At 40.4% G+C, this 16,491-nt stretch overlaps 1 protein-coding gene across 1 annotated transcript in view; it reads right to left on the bottom strand.

Moving 5' to 3' along the window:
- Positions 1-16,491, bottom strand: part of scube1 (signal peptide, CUB domain, EGF-like 1) — a 103,349-nt gene that overhangs the window by 29,438 nt on the left and 57,420 nt on the right. Inside the window, exons 7-8 of the mRNA XM_015001662.2 lie at positions 11,818-11,907; positions 4,020-4,136 (exon numbers count right to left, since the gene is read on the bottom strand). Of these exons, the coding sequence (XP_014857148.1) occupies positions 4,020-4,136; positions 11,818-11,907 (207 nt within the window). The remainder of the gene's footprint in view (positions 1-4,019; positions 4,137-11,817; positions 11,908-16,491) is intronic.

Raw genomic sequence — 16,491 nt, 5'->3', positions numbered from 1 at the left:
ATTCCTTCCTCCTCTGAACTTGTGAACTCGTGATAGTCGTTCTCTCTGCCATCCTCTAGACTCTCTAGATATACTTGCGCAAAGATGGACTTTTCATACCACGAAGAACACAGCCGTCACCATCTCCATCCGTCATGACTCTGAAAAATTGTGGTTAGTTGGTGTTAAAACATTGCATTTTCCTTTGGGATTAATAAAGTGTTATAATGCTGAAATTCAGTTGTTTTAAATATAGCAGACACTCTTGTTTACCACCTAATGAGGTACAGGCAACTCCTGAGATTAAACCACTGTGTTTTATTCAAGTTGAAGACTGGACTTTAACTGGGCCCTGATGAGTCCTGATGATGTTGGAACTCATATTGTCGAAGCATCTTCAAAGACATGTTGATTGAGTGTTGATTGATGAATGTACAAAAGCCTCTGACTGAAGATTTGCAAGTCCTGAAGTTCATTCAGATAATTTTCAAACTGATTATGTTATGATTACGTTCCAATCAGAAAAACCAAAAAGGAAGCAAAGCTGTGAGGTTAGTGTGTAACCTGATGGTGACTGTGGTGGTCCTGCAGACTTTGCACATGTTGACAGATCAATGTGCGCTGCCTTGCCCATGACTCCACTCCTGAGGAGCAGACTGAGGACGCCTGAGGGCTCACTGCTGGTCAGATTAAGTGGGCGTGGCACAGCTGGCCTGTACTCATATCCATCTTCTCTACTCAACTCAAGCCCAATTAAAGGCACTCCGTCTGTAAATGCTGGCTTCCACTACGGCAAAACATAACCGGAGGAGACTTTGGAGGACATGAAGACATTTTATCTCCACTTCTACATAATGCAAACGTACGCAGTTTGTCTCATCAGTTTAATTCAAATGTAATTAAAAAAGGAGATTTTTATTCCAATGGGAAAATAAAAGTTGGAACTCATATTTTTTGAACCATCTTCAAAGAGTTGTTGATGGAGCTTGCAGGAGTCAGCCTCGCAATGAATCTACAAAAGCCTCTGACTGAAGAGTTGCTGTATGATATTCTCAAACAGGTCATGACACACTGACAGCTCAATGTCCAGGCAGCAGAGACGATGTTTCATTGTAAAATGTCCTGAATGATTCCATCAGTTGTTGGTACTGCTAATCCACCTCCTTTGCTTTTGCCACTCCTCTTTAAATCTGTCTGGCAGTACAGTAAAACATCCAGGCAGAGTGACGGAGTCAGAGATCTGATTCTTGTCCGTTATGGTTTTAACTTCCTCCTTCTCTCTCTGCTCTGCATCCATGAAGCCTTTTCAACTCCTCTGGGTTTGCTGTTTGGGTATTAATTGTCTTTATTTCCAATGTTTGTGTGTTGTAGCAACTGTCTGAAAGTGAAAAAGTAAGAGCAAAAGTCCCTCCATCCAGAACCAGACAGAAGGAATAACTGTCCAAACATGCAAAACATCCAAAAGGATGAGCAGAAGTTTATGAAACAAGCCAATCAGAGTTAAGAGAGCTACTCCAACTGTCACCATGAGCAGCGGTTCTAGAATGGAAAAGTTCTGCCTCAGTAAATAGTAAGCTTTCCAACTATCATCATTATGGCAGACTTCTAAAAGAAGAACCGCTACGAGACTGACTTTCTCAGTTTGCCATAACAAAAACAAATCGAAAATTGATTTTTAATTGAATTGAAAGTTTTTCTTGGACAGACATGTTTTCTTTAGGGGCTCGGGTTTCAGTAGTTGGGTAATTTTGGCAAAGTCTTTACAGCCACCTGCTGCCAGTGTTGAGCAAGCTCTGCACTGGTGGCACTATGAGTAGCAAACTCCCTTCATATCAAACAAGCCTGGATATTATGGGACACTTTAGGTCTTACTTATTGCAACTGAAACTCTCGCTTTCATGTTCTCAAAAAGCCGTAAAAAAGTTCAAAAAGCTTCAAAATTCTTGATATCAGTGGTGCCACTGATATTCCAAGTCATGTGAGAAAAGAGCTGCACCTCTGTTGATGATACACTGAAATACAGTTAGTTTGCTGTTCTATCCTAATAAAACTCTTGGCGCTGAAATCTCACAGATCTGAACCGCTCTGCACAACCTGAACCGTCAACCTGAACCGTCGCCACAAAATCTGCCAATTCTGCAAAACATGATCTTTGTGTGTGTGCCAAATCAAGGACTCCACCTTCACTGCAGGACTGATGTACTCACAGAGTCCGCAGCTTGATGGCGCTGTTTGTATGACTGCGGTCATGTCTTGGGGGGGTTTGGAGGGGTGAAGAGGGAGAAACGGACAGCGTGGGCCTCTCTGCTCAAACATCTCAAAGTTTGCCGACGCGTCGTCTGCCTGGCAGCCCTGAGACGGCTCCGGCTCCAAGGTTTCACACACCTACATGCCACATTCTCACACTACCTGACACTCATTTTGCAAACACACACTTCTCTCTCTCTTTCTCTCTCTCTCCTTCCCTCTCTCTCTCGTTCTCCCACTCTCCTGCTCTCATACACTCAGTAATATTAAATGTGTAAGAGTACACATCTCCCATGAGGTATCCATATTCTGCTAAGCAAACAGCAGTGCTGATGTCACATGACCAACATGTCCAGTCGCCATGGTGACTCCTCTAAGAACAAGTCTGTGACATGTGGTTGGGTGGAAGTGTCCCAGTAGTCCAGCTTCCAATCCATGTGGAGGAGAGGAGGAAGCAGAGGTGGCCATGAATGAATGAAGGTTCTGTAAGAGCTCTGACCGTCAGCCATGATGACATGCTGTTTGTTTGTCGCCTCATCGAAAATAAACCTGATATTTTGTAAAGGTGTCAGGAGTATTTCATTTTTTTCCCAAGACTTGAATTCTAACCACAATCCAGTTACTTTAATAATCGTAAGGATTTCTAAGTCATTTTTTAAGGCTTCTCCAACCTTGGTGCTCAGAAAAAACACATCACTGCCCATTTCCATCAATGTTTTTTTACGCTTATAACTTCCTCAATTATGCAAAAATAACACTTTTTACGCTTGCTTGAGGAGGTTTTTGGTTAAGATATAATTGGTGTTACAACTATTGAATAAACACTTATTAACCTGTTTAACGGAGTTTCAAGTAATCAGATTTTAGCTACTCACAGGCAGATATGACCCCTGACCTCTGCAAATACTGAGGATCCGCTCTATTCATTGTATAATGATGGATCCAAAGTTGCTCATCCTTCTAACCCTTCTCAGATTGACGGGTGGAAGCAATTTTCTTCTTTTGTGTCTCTGCTGATGTCTTTTCAGTCTTTGCAGTGTGCATCATGATCATGTATGATTAAGATAAGCAAACCTCCCAAAACATCTGCTTGCAAAGAAGCTTTATGGAGACTTTGGTACTACTTCTACTTCATGATGGTCAACACGTTTTGCCTACGAGGATTGTGTCTTGTATTGAAATGCAGAGTAATTAAATACAAGGTCGAATATTGTTTTTACATACAACACAGAAGAATTCTGTTTCTGCTCAAAAACAAAAAAAGATATAAAGTTCATTGTTTCCAATGGCTAAAGACAGCTTTTTAAATCGGTTCAGAATGAAAACATTCATTGATATTTGGAATGTGTTTGACCAAGATCAGAACAAGCCCAGTCCTCAGCCATTGAGAGGCTAACCGTGAGTTCCTTCAGATGTTTTTTTAGAGCAGCGGTGTCCAAAGTGGGTCCTCAAGGGCCAGCATCCTGCATTTTCTAGTTCTCTCCCTGGTTTAACACACCTGGATCAAATGATGTTAGAGGGCCTAAGAAGAACATCGACATGCAGAGAAGGTTGTTACTGCCACCAGGCAGAGAACCAGAACATACAGGATGCCGGCCCTCGAGGACCAACTTTGGACACCACTGGTTGAGAAGATAGCTGAAATCTTTTCCCGATTGGTTTGAGATGTTAGGGAACATCAGCGCCAAGGAGTTCAACTGAAGCATGGCAGAACCCAGAACTGGGCTCTGGGTTCAGTTCTACAGAACTCTCATACTACTCACATTAGACAGTTGATTTCGCTTATTACTAACCTTTGCAGGTTTTGCCATCAGGCTGCAGGGTGAATCCCACAGGGCAGCTGCAGCGGACCCCTGTAGCTGTGTCCTTACAGGTCCGGTCGCAGCCACCGTTGTTTACAGCGCAGCTCTCTATAAAGGATTGAAGAGAGAGATGGAAGAACACAAATGACCTGTTCACACACTCAGTTGATTTCCATATCCTACCAAAGCATCGTGTAGCTGTTGAAACTGGACGTGATATGGGTGGTGACTAGGGCTGCACGATATTAGATATTGTGATGACGATAATACTGGTAAATATTGACGACATCAGGTGTGGCATATGCCTCTCTTTCTAATATATTTGACTGTTAGCATTTGTAGCTGTTATTTGTCCAGTGTGAGCTTTTGCTGAGTCTCCTGGCTAAATGTTGCATTAGCATAAAAACATACAGATCTCTTAAAATTTATTAGACAACAATTACTGCAATCTAGTCAGCCCTTTGCAGTATGAATATTACGCACACTGGCATTGCGACTACGATATATTTGTGACATATTGTGCAGCCCTAGTTGTGGCAAAGCTTCATGTGGGTAGAAGAATACACAAACAACACGGAGGGATGGCGGCACATCCCAATGTGGTTCCTCATGTAGCTTTGTTGACACAGAGGTGAGGAAATGTCAGAGACATTTCAGTTGTCTTATAAAGACTAATACAATCTGCTTATAAACCCTACCTGGAAAAGAAGGTATTTTTAACAGGGAATTAATCAACAGCACATGATATTGTGCTGACAAGGCAGGGTGAAGAAAGGTTGGTCCAGCTTCCAAAAGTGAAAAGAAACCAATTATCGCACACAAAACAGGAAAGTTCAGGTGAGATGGTGAAAAAATAAAGCTGCTATTGAGTCCCGGTTCTGCAGGACCTCTCGTGAAAAAATGTCCTTGTACATGGTGGAGATAATGTTTGCTGGGACTTGTGAATATTGCCTAAGCTGATCCTAAAGCAAACACAAGCTCATGGTTACTCTAGCTTAGCTACTAAGCTACTGTTGCTTTAGCAAAGCTCAATCAACCCCTATCCAACGGGCCTCGGGAATCGCTGAGGAGGCTGAAATTTGACATTGACTCATGTTTGTTGAAAGGGATTAATTAAAGCTATGCCTTTATAAAGAGGTTTTTCTTAGTAACTGCTCTGCTTTTGGTGGGCTTCACTTCATTTATTCAAGAGAAAATCCCGGTTTCAACAGAAGTTTGGAATTTTCTCATCAACTGTCAGATTCAAAACATACAATCCCAAAATCTAGTTTCCAAATCCAATCCCCCCTAGGATGATCTTTTGGAATTTAGAGGACTGTTGCGGAATAACAGCAGCGTGTTATTTGGCGATGTTTCCCAAATTTTTGGCACTGTTCAATTAAAATGTCAAGAAGGCATGTGCTTAAATTCATTAAAACCGGGAAGGAGAAAAAGGCACTCAGGTTGGAAACATATCCGTTGTTAGAAGTTAATGCAGAAGCGTAGAACTGAATATGCACCACAAGTAAGCCACGATAGATGTTAAAGATGTTTTTGCACATGCAACATCAGGATATCCTCTCACATCAGTTCCCCTTTATTACCAATTTATAGTTTGTGTTTTTTTTTTATCTGTCACAGCTCAGATTGGTAAGCTAGCTTAAATGTCAAACTTATCCCAAATGAAGGCAACGGGATTCCTAGATGATGGGCTGGAGAAAGATATTGCAAAAAGTAGGAAGGAAAGACACTCCATCATCTAGGCAGCCTGTCTGCTAGGTGCTGTAGGGTATTAGCACCACCCTGTCCCCTTCCCCTTTCCACTTTCCAACTCAGGTTTCTGACAACTGTGTGTGTGTGTATGTTTGTGTGCGTGTGCGAGTCAGTCTGGATCATGTTGTGGGTCGACATGCCCAAACAAGCGTACATAATCGATAAGACTTTCCATGTTGGAGTAAAGGTGAACGTGTGGATTTCTTGTGTGTGTAGGTGGTGTTTATGGGTCAAAGTGATTTATACTGAGTACAGTGGGCCCTATCATTAGCTGAAGTAAGCTGAGTCCTGCAGAGCCCCCTCTCTGCGGACCACGCCCAGCCAAGCCCCAGGGCCAAGCTGAGCGTAGGAACAGAGACAAACCGCCTGGCCTGATTGATGTGCTGGACAAGCCTCTCACACCACCCTCAGCCTCCTTTTCCAAGACTCTCTAACAGCATATTTCTTACAGTCTGAGACTGGGTTTGAAATGGACCGTAGACTTTGGAGGGTTGCGGGGGTGAAATATATGTGTGTGGACAGATTTAAAAAACATTTTAACTTATATTATCGGAAACATACCAAACTCTTGAATTAAATGTGTGTCTGTTCAGCAGTGTCTCAGACTGGACAGGAAGACGTCCTATCTCTGTCTCGTTATGGGCCTGTCTGGACTGAAGGCTCTTTCTTTTATGCTCCCATATGCATTAAAACAGACTCAGATTTTTTTTATTATTGTCAAGCCCTCATGCTTTAAGTGTTTTTATTAAGTTGGCATTGTTGTTGGGCAATGCAGAAGTTCTGAATTGGATTCCAAATTCACAGGAAAGTTTCAGACAACATCAGACATTGTGGCGGTGGAAGTCTCTGAAGCGCGGTAGACAGAGGTGGTGGGAGAGGGTCTACCATTTCAGTCATTGCCTGTTCGTCATTGACTGGACGTGAGCTGCACTGGACCACACTGTCTCCATGACTACAGCTGACACTGCTGGGACTTTAACACGTTATTTTTGATTAATTAATTACATAAATTATAACACGTAAAACGTTTTAATGTAATTAATTGTTTCTCTTTCTTTCTTTCTTTTTTTTTTTTAATTACAAAACACCCTAGCTGTAACTTTTGTGTTTGTGTGTTTCTGGTATGCCTGTAAATTTGAGGCACCAGTGACAAACACTGGTGACAGATGATGAAGCTGCTTCTCATTGGCTCATTGGGTGTTTATTTGTTGCTTCAAAAAAAAAAGATACAAAAAACATATTCATGGAAAAAACTATTGTGAAGCTATTCAAGCCCAAAATAACATCTCAATGCTAAACAAGTAGCAGCAGCACGACCCCAAATGTGGAATGTGGACGTTGACATCATAACATCAGCGTCCACATTCTAAAAAACTTTCTTAAGAGGTTCCATGAATAATCAGGAGGAGTTCCTGATGCTGAAAAACTGGTCATTTCAAGGCTGGACTACTGTAACTCTTTACTATCAGGAAGCTGAGAAAAATGCAGATTAAAGCCTGCAGCTGATCCAGAATGCTGCAGCAAGAGTTCTGGTGAAAATCAATAAGAGACATCATACTACTCTTACTTTCGCTTCCTCCGTATGTTGAATCCAGAACAGAATTTAAGATTGACTGCAGGTTTACTGCTGGTTCCTGGAGGTTCTGGTAGTAGAACGGGAGGCAGATCCTTTAGTTATCAAGCAGCTCCCAGTTTTAGTCTGAGGCAGACACCCTGACTACTTTTAAGACTAGGATTGAAACTTCCGTTTTTGATAAAGCTTATCGTTAGATTGGTTTGGTTATCCTGAACAATCTATGTCGTTATGCTGTGTTATTATCTCTGTAATATGGTGTGTTGCAATATTACATCTCTATTTCAAGCTAAAAAAAAAAAAAAAACAGTGCAAATGTTGGCTTCCCTTCAACTCAAAGAGTATTATTCAGTCTTGGAATGATATTGGATAAGACATTTAGATACATATCTCCACACGGGATCACAAAATACTTCTGCACTGGATTAATCACAACAGTGATTGTTGAGAATAGGGACAAAACAGGTCCTATGAATAAAGCACAACATTTGAATAAAATATACACAAAATATAATTTTTTTAAATATTTGACTAAACTAACCTGGGTCATGTGAGCACAACAATGTATATTTTCCTGGTTTTTGCTGAATATTTATTTATTTTATACATTGTAGAATTTGAATGGTTTCTGTAAAATCCCTTGTCCTGGAGCAGAACTCAATACATTGTAATAGCTTAAAACAATTAAAGATAATATATTATGACGATTAAGTATAACTATTCAATTAAATAATTATAAAACTACCAATAAATTGAATTAAAAATCATTTTTAGATATTTTCCAACTCCATTGAAATTTATCCCAAGTTTTTGTCAACACCGTCAGACATGAAAAGAATGTAAAAAAAATCAGGCATTATTGGGGGGCACCAGAACTTCTGAGGACCCCATGACCTCTTCCTTTGCTAACAGGGCTAGTTAGCTCTGGTTAGCTTATGTTATTCTTTAGTTTTTTCTTCTGTTTTATTCCTAGGTTGCTCGTCACAGCCTTGATGTGTCAACACCATAACTGACAATTTACAAAACTTTGATGAAATTTTGTGAAATAAAAGCTTAATTTTGGTAAACTGTAAAGATTTCATGGACCTGACCAGCTACAATATGACCTCCTTCAGAATAACATCATATAAATTGAGGTAGTTTGGCTTATCGTCTACTCCGTCAGATGTCAACTCCATCAGAGTTTGTGTGACTCTTTCAGTGAAATTGTTGACAAATCTCACTTAAATGTGCAGTTCATTCATTTTAATATATTTTACATAAATTGCATTACTTCACATGTACCAAGTATTTATTTTTACTCACTAGTTTGTCACCACCTTCAGTTCTATGTCAACTCTGTCAGATGGAATTTTTGTTTTTTGTTTTAAATAATATTTCTTTTGTTTCTTGAGAAGCATTTGTCTGTAAAACTCTGTAAAAATGTCACTAATAGGGTATTTTTAAAATCATTTTATATTTATTTTTGTCAGATGGTGATGACAAAGTTCTGGGTCAGGTTGATTAAAAATTTAATTTTTAAAGAAAATGTTGCAACTGAGAGCCTGCACCTTAGCATCTTTATATTTCTAAAACATTATTTGTCATATTTGCATACATAAGGTTGAGAAATAATAAAAAAAAGGGAAAATTAAAACCCATTTTGTCCCTATTCTCAAGAATCACTGAAAAGAGAAGTAAGAATGAAAAGAAAGAATGTCTTTTCAAATTGGTTGGGTGATCATTACACTCACTAGAACTTGTGACAGATGTCATTTTTGTGTGACACTTGAACAGAATGGTAAATAATTTTATGTAATTTATTACATTTTCAGAGTACCTTACAAAAACAAAATAAATCTGAAAACAGCATGTTTTCATCTCCAAAGTACTCCTACAAAGCCATCCAGAAGATTGGACGTTTCCGCTCAGGTTTTCCATGTGTGGGTCTGGCAGGGTCAGGCAGGCTGCTGTAGGACAAGCTGACCACTTCTCCTTGACCTGCAACATTCTTCACCTGGTCTTCAAGTTTGCATAATTTACTGTTTTTTTCTTTTCTTTTCAACTTTTAATGTTATGTTCTCTGCTTTTTTTCCTCTCCATAGAAGCTCGGTCTAGCCTGGTGCTCTGTCTAGCTTGCTCAGAACTAAATCAGGGATATTCAACATGTTGGTTTGTCTTGGCCTGATGTTGCAAAGTGTATGAGGTGTTCCCCGAGGACAAGTGAGAACGCAGGCCGTTGAATGTGACATGACAAAACAACTGTCATGGCGCAGCAGAAAGTCTATGTGTAGATGTTGTATCTGTATTGTTTTTTTTTTGTCTTTAAACATAATCCACAAATATCAGCATGTTTGTTTACTCTGAACTCCCGCTTAGTCTCGAGAGGTTTCGCGATATTTGCGGTCTGGCATCTGAATATTGGTGAGTGAATTTGGCTCGACATCACGCACAGAACGACCAAACCTGCTAAAACTAGGGTTGTTATTGTCCTGGGCGTGGTCGCCCACGTTTCAAAAATCAACTGCCAATTTCAATATCCTGTCCTGTGAATCTGGCATTACTCCAACTTTACCAATTTTATTCAAATTAAAACATGAATTAAAAAATATATATATTGGGCTAGCATTAGCCTAACAACTATTCATTTTGCAAATCCCAAACATGGCGATCAACATTTGAAGTGATTGTTGTTCTCCATGGATCTCTACCCAGACCCTGACAGAAGTTCCTTCATCTGGCCCAGTTGGTGCCAAGATGGAAATGTTTTAAAGATGGTGGACTCTGTGATTCGCTGGTGGAAACAAAATCAGCAAATGCAGTTGATGCTCGAGGTTTAGCATCAAAACTGGTGGGAAAAAGCTTCTCTGAGAGCGTTGTAACCCATACTTTGAAGTAAGGGTGTAACAATTCAACCGACACATGAGACAAGATGAGAAATAATGTCTTGTATCAATACACTGATACACAGACTCTAAAACTGATTGTAGCAATGCATCCAGTTCATAATAACGAGGCCACATTTTGACTAAAATTTTGAGAAACATAAAGCTTCCCTTCTGGAAGCAGAAAGAGTTGTTCTCACAAATAATTTAAGGTTTCATAAATCATAAACTGTGACACAAAGGACCTAATCTCAGTGTATTCCATCCACATGTTGCCTGGTCCATATATTTTGATAACTATGATTGTCACAAAAAAAAAACCTAATTGAATTCTCCCAGTTTAATACAGAACTAAGTTTACCTTTGATCAGTTTTTTATACTATAAAATGGAGAGCATATCATAAACGAAAACAAAACTTCAAAATAGTCTTTTAGTTTTCTGCAGATGAGAAGATCCAAAGCAAATGTCACGTAGTGTCAATAGGGATTAAAGTTTAACCAATCTAGCATCACTGATAGTGTTTATAACTGGTTTGTACCTAAACTGTCATTAACATAAGGGCATAAATTCCATTCATTTATGTTTTGTACTAGTTGAGAATCGAGTTTTGGAACCTTGCAAAGTAAAATGGCAGAGAACTGATGAGTTGTGGATATGTAGGTGGGAATGTGTGGAAGCAAAAAAATCCATGGTGTATAAATGTTGTGCATGTATATCAGAATGTGTACTTGTGGTTCAATTTTATTACGTTGTTGGGAAAAATGTCAATGAATTTCATGTTTGTGCATCCATAGATAAGAATTTATGTATGTAAAAATTAATTGTACTTGTAAGAAATTATTATATAAGTTTAATTTTTTTAAGGTTTGGTTAAAGATAAAAAAAGCAACAAAAAAAAAACTTTGTCTGAAGCTCCTTAACCTGCGTGTGAGGTTCAACTTGCAAATTTGAGTTATGACAAAATATTTCTTCCTCTAGATGACTTTTTTCTTTTTAAATCATGTTCGGTTACCATACTCTAAATCCTCTAATTTCTCTCATTTCCCGGAGTGCGGATCAGAAAAGTTATAATCCTTCCAGTAGCAGCCCACCAGCTGAAATTTTTGAAGGCCATGTATTCTTGAAAGAAGCAGTTTGTTTCCCTTTCCAACTGCTAGGCTTTAGGGATTTTTTTTTTCAATAATGCCCACTAAATAACCACCATATAAAACGAGAGTTAAGTTAGTGGGCTTGTGGGAAGTTGGAAATTACTGCAAAAGAAAACAACGAAGAACATTTGCAGTAAGGTGTTGTGTTAGTGACTGGGAAACCATTAGTCTACCAAAACTTTGGTGACTAAGGTAAAAAGGGATTGCAAAAGGATAATGGTCTGTTTTAGTCTTTCTTCACAAACAGTTTTAATTACAGTTGTGTTCAATGGGGGACTCTTGGGTGGACACAGCGTGCACCAGAGGGTTTACAAAAATGCTCTTGAACAAAATAAAGATAGAAAAGAGGAGAACGAGAGGGAAACGGAGAGATGTGAACTCGGGAGGGTGTGGGGGGGATACAAGCACAAGCGGCATGGCAACACATAGAAAGAGGAAGAAAAGAGTTACCCATATGTAGCCGCCGTTTCACCCGCTTGTCCACATCAGCTACTGACGTGGCATTGAACTCAGAGCTCTCAATTGCAGCCTCATCTTTCTCTAAAACACAAGTGACAAGGGGACAAACAGTGAGCAGCAGGTTAATGAGAAGCCCAATTGACCAGACCTTCAGCCCTAACTTTGGCGTCTGAGCAAAAAAAAAAAGAAGAAAAAACTAAAACCAAAGCCAAGAAGCAAGAAGTGATGAAGAGGCACCAAAATCCCTGTTAGAGTGTTAATCCCCAAACAGTCATCAATCCCCTGCAGCAAATCAAAAGAACAAAAAAAATAATAATGAAACTGATCAGGATCAGTAGCTTAATGAAGCAGTAGGAAGGCAAAACGGTGGAGAGGGGAAGAAGAAAGTTCCGGGCTTTAAAAATTTGTATTAATTTTTTTGGAAGGCATCGGTTGGGGGTGAACATTTGGATTTTGATTCTGATTGTGACCTTGCTGTTGGCGATGGTGTTTAAATGTTCCATAACACACAGCCACACATTCTTTCAGGCAATCGTTTCCTCATTTTAACATGTAAGAAAAGGAAGGGAGAAAAAAAAAGAGGAAAAAGTGTCCAACAATTCCGAGAGAAGCTGCTTTGAATGAGAGCGAGGAGATGGGCATGGAAAATTGCACGATGATGCGAGAAAGAGCACATGGGCAATGTGTGAGAGGGCAATTAGTACAGAGAGGACGCTCTGAGAGCAGAGAAATGACAAGATGACAAAGGGACTGAAGAACATACAGGGGGGAAGAAGAAGAAAGTTTGAAGTCTCATCTTGACTTTGCAGTGGATGGGGGGAACATGGAGGGGTATATGATGGGTGCAAACTGAAATATTTTTGGATGGATGGCATGCATAGAGACTCAGAAATATAAAAAAAAATAAAAAATAAAAGAAAGGCAGGTGGTCTGGGGCAGTGCTGGTTGCCTGTTTGTCTATAGATCAAATCACAACTGGACCTAGCAGTCAATGCTTGATGAACCACATTCCCAAAAGCTGGACTGCAGCAGTGGAGGAAAAATGGCAACAGTGCAAATCAGACTAAGCAGACTGATTGTGACTAAAGTGGCATGCATCCTTGCATTGGATGACGGGGCTGGGAGAAAGAGCCAGCCTTTAACTGGGCTTCGATCATTAAGGCCTGAATTAGAATCAGTCTATGAATGAGCGCCACTTGCTCCAAGGAGAAAGGCCTTTGATGTCTTATGGAGTTAGGGGGAGAAAGGGGCCAGCCACTGGGTACAATTAATGTCCCTTCCATTCCTCTCACCCCACCTTGCTACCTTTTTCTCCAGTGCAAGTGAAGGATTCTCTGAAGCACACTCAGCAATGAATGGAGGCTTTCTGGTGCTCGGCTAACTGGGTGAAATGCGGTTGTGTGAATGTGTGATTGTTGAATCAAAAGCTGGTGCATACCAGCTTTTGAGTGTCTGCTGGCTGGAGTGTGTGAAAAAAAATCTGTCAGAGAGGGAGATAAAATGCAAGTGTGTGTGCGTGTGTGTGTGTGTGTGTGTGTGTGTGTGTGCGTGTGTGTGGTGTGTGTGTGTGTGTGTGTGTGTGTGTGTGTGTGTGTGTGTGTGTGTGTGTGTGTGTGTGTGTGTGTGTGTGTGTATGTGTGTGTGTGTGTGTGTGTGCGTGTCCAAAAGTCCTGGAAGGGAAAAGTTCCAGCAGTCGGTGGGACTAGGAAATGGTTGTAGGCCAGCAGAAAGGTAAGTTATTTTAGGGACCCACAGTGGGGGAAATAAGTATTGAAAACATCAATGTTTTTCATGGTAAATATATCTGTAACTGGGCTGCTGAAGTGAAATTCACACCAGATGTTTGGTAGTAACTCGAGTAACCCACACATACAAAAAGATCAACACTAATTCATCCTCTAAGTATGGAGACAAAGAGCTCCACAAAAGGCTTTAGAAAGACCACAATTTTGAAGATGAGAACATTGTGGTGTGGCAGGCTTAATACAACTGAAGCAAGGAGCAATTCAGAAATTTACAACATTCTTGATAAGAATGTGAAGATGAAAATAATGTAGACTTTTCAATTAAGAATGACCTTAACCACACAGGCAGTGATGGAAAGTAAAGCTGGTAAAATGACTCAGTCAGTCACTGACTTGAGTTCAATTGGAAAGAACCAAATCTCAAAGATCACAGTGACTCTCAAATGGTCTTCACGATGAATGGATCAAAATCCCACTGGAACAATGCATGAAACTAGGTTCTCCATAGAAGAGATCCATTAATGTATCCATCCACAGATTATCGTTTGCTTAGATTATAGGGGCAGAGAGGTCCAGACTTCCATCTCCACAGTCAGTTGGGACAGCTCCATTAGGGGAAGCCCAAGGAGTTCCTAGAACAGCAGAGAAACATAGATCCTCAAACATATCCTTAGTCTCCTCATGGTGGGACATGGGAGACCCAGGAGGCAACATAACCAGATTCCTGAATCACCTCAACTGACTCTAACTGATGTAAAGGGAGAATGGCTCCACTCTGAGTCTCTCCTGGATGACCGAACCTCCCACCCTATCCTTAAGAGGGAGCCCAGACACCCTGTGGAGGAAACTCATTTCAGCCACTTCTATCTGCAATCTCGTTCTTTCGGTCACTATCCAAGAGCTTGTGACCACAGATGAGAGTAGGAATGTAGTTCAACTGATAATTCACCACATCAGACAGGTACAGCATTCGAGTTACCACAAATATTGCAACAATATGTATGTTGATCTCCCACTCCATTTTCCCCTCATTTGTGAACACGACCCTGAGGCCTCCACTTGGGACAGGATCTCATCCCTAACCTGCTCAAAATCATGGTCTTGGGGTTGGAAGTGATAATTCTCATCCCAATTCTTTCACACTTGACTGTTAGCTGCTCCAGTGAAAGCTGTAGATCATAATCTAAAGATCCAATGTCCCCCTCAACACTTTCATTGCCTCTAGCAATTCTGTTTATGAACAGATTTGGTGACAAAGGGTAGCTTTGGCAGAGTCCAACTCTCATCAAAAACAAGTCTGACCAAGTGCCAGCAATAAAGACCAAGCGCCACTGAGAAGCTTTTTAACTACCTCTGTGACTTCAGCACCAGAGATCGGAGAGACTGAGCTGAAGTCTCTACTTTCTCAGTGGAAATATTACCGGTGGGATTGAGGAGGTCATCAAAGTGTTCTTCCCACCCTCTCACGACATTCCAAATCAAGGTTTGCAGCACACCATTCCCACAAAGGCTTTGATGGTGCACAACTTTCCCCTCCTGAGATGCCGGATGCTAGACCAAGTCGTTCTCAATCACCTCACCAAGCTCCTCCCACACCCACATTTTGGCCTTGGCAACCATCTGAGCCACAATTCTCTTGCAGCTGCTTCCAGAGTCTCAAGGGCCGAAAAGGCCTGGCAGGACTCCTCTGTCAGCTGACAGCATCCCTTACTGCAGGTGTCTGCCATAGAGGAGATGACTTTGAATAAATGTCAGGGAGAGTGTCTAGTATACGTCCCCTCTTTATTCAGCTTTATATCATTTAATTTTCTAGACTCATTTGTGTGGATCTATTAGCCCCTTATCCCTCACCCCCAATATCACTAAAAAACGCCTGAAAAGGCATACCCAAATTAAATCAGGTGCTGTTCTTGAACAATTTGGAGAACATGCAAAAGCTTGTCTCTTTATGAAGATGACAAGCTAAATTTTCTATTTTTGCAGTCAAAAATACTTTAACTTTAAGTAGTTTGTAGCTGTTATGTTTGTAACACAGAAGAAATCAAAAACTTTTGCTTCAACCAGATTTTTCATTTATATTCCTTGCACATTGAGTGTTGAATGCATTGACTGAAAAATACAATAAATCTATAGAATAAAGTATTCTGTTTGTGGATTTTAAGATTGATCAAAATAGCACTAAAAATAAATGTCATTTTGAACATGTTTATTTATGAGGATGTACAGGTGTTGTCCAAGTGTGCCATTTGGAGTGTCCAAATGGCACACTTGGACAACACCTAATATACAAACTTCAAATGACTGTAGCTCCTCAGTGGTTACGGATCCAGCTGGTGGATTCATGTCAAAACAAACCCCAAGGTGTCTTATATCCTTGTGACAGGACACATGTTGGCTACACATCGGTGGCTTTAGATTTAGTTTCTGAGTTGACCAGTCAGAAATATTCCAGAAAGAATTCAGGCATGTCAAAACGAGCTCAAGTCGCTCTCTGGATATTATTGGCTCAGAAAAAGCCATTTCATAACATTATTGGTCAAATGCAGTGTCAATCAAAAGGGGGGACTGTAGGCTGCCCAATAAAAGCGTCATTATCGACATCGGCTGAGTTTAAACCCTTAAATCTCACCCCCGGAAAATACAATGGAAAAATGACACGTGGGCGTTCCGGTGCGGGTTAAGAGGTTAAATGCATGGAGTACCTGAATTGAGAAATGATGTGAATTTTACGTCAATAGACCCCCCCTCCCCACCCAAAAAAAAAACTGTTGCTGTTTTTAATACTTATTTTCCCTGCTGAATGCAGGATGAGTTGGAACAAAGAGTTAAACCACTCTACTACTACAGCTAGGAAGGAAAATGGTAAAACCAATGCATTAAACGAAACACCAACAATAAAATTCTAATTTAAATATGCATT

The sequence above is a fragment of the Poecilia mexicana genome, unplaced genomic scaffold (genome assembly GCF_051168715.1).
Source record: "Poecilia mexicana isolate PSO_F unplaced genomic scaffold, ASM5116871v1 scaffold_23, whole genome shotgun sequence".
Classification (NCBI taxonomy): domain Eukaryota; kingdom Metazoa; phylum Chordata; class Actinopteri; order Cyprinodontiformes; family Poeciliidae; genus Poecilia; species Poecilia mexicana.
Note: the sequence above shows the minus strand (reverse complement) of the source record. Positions and strands in the feature narration are given on the sequence as shown.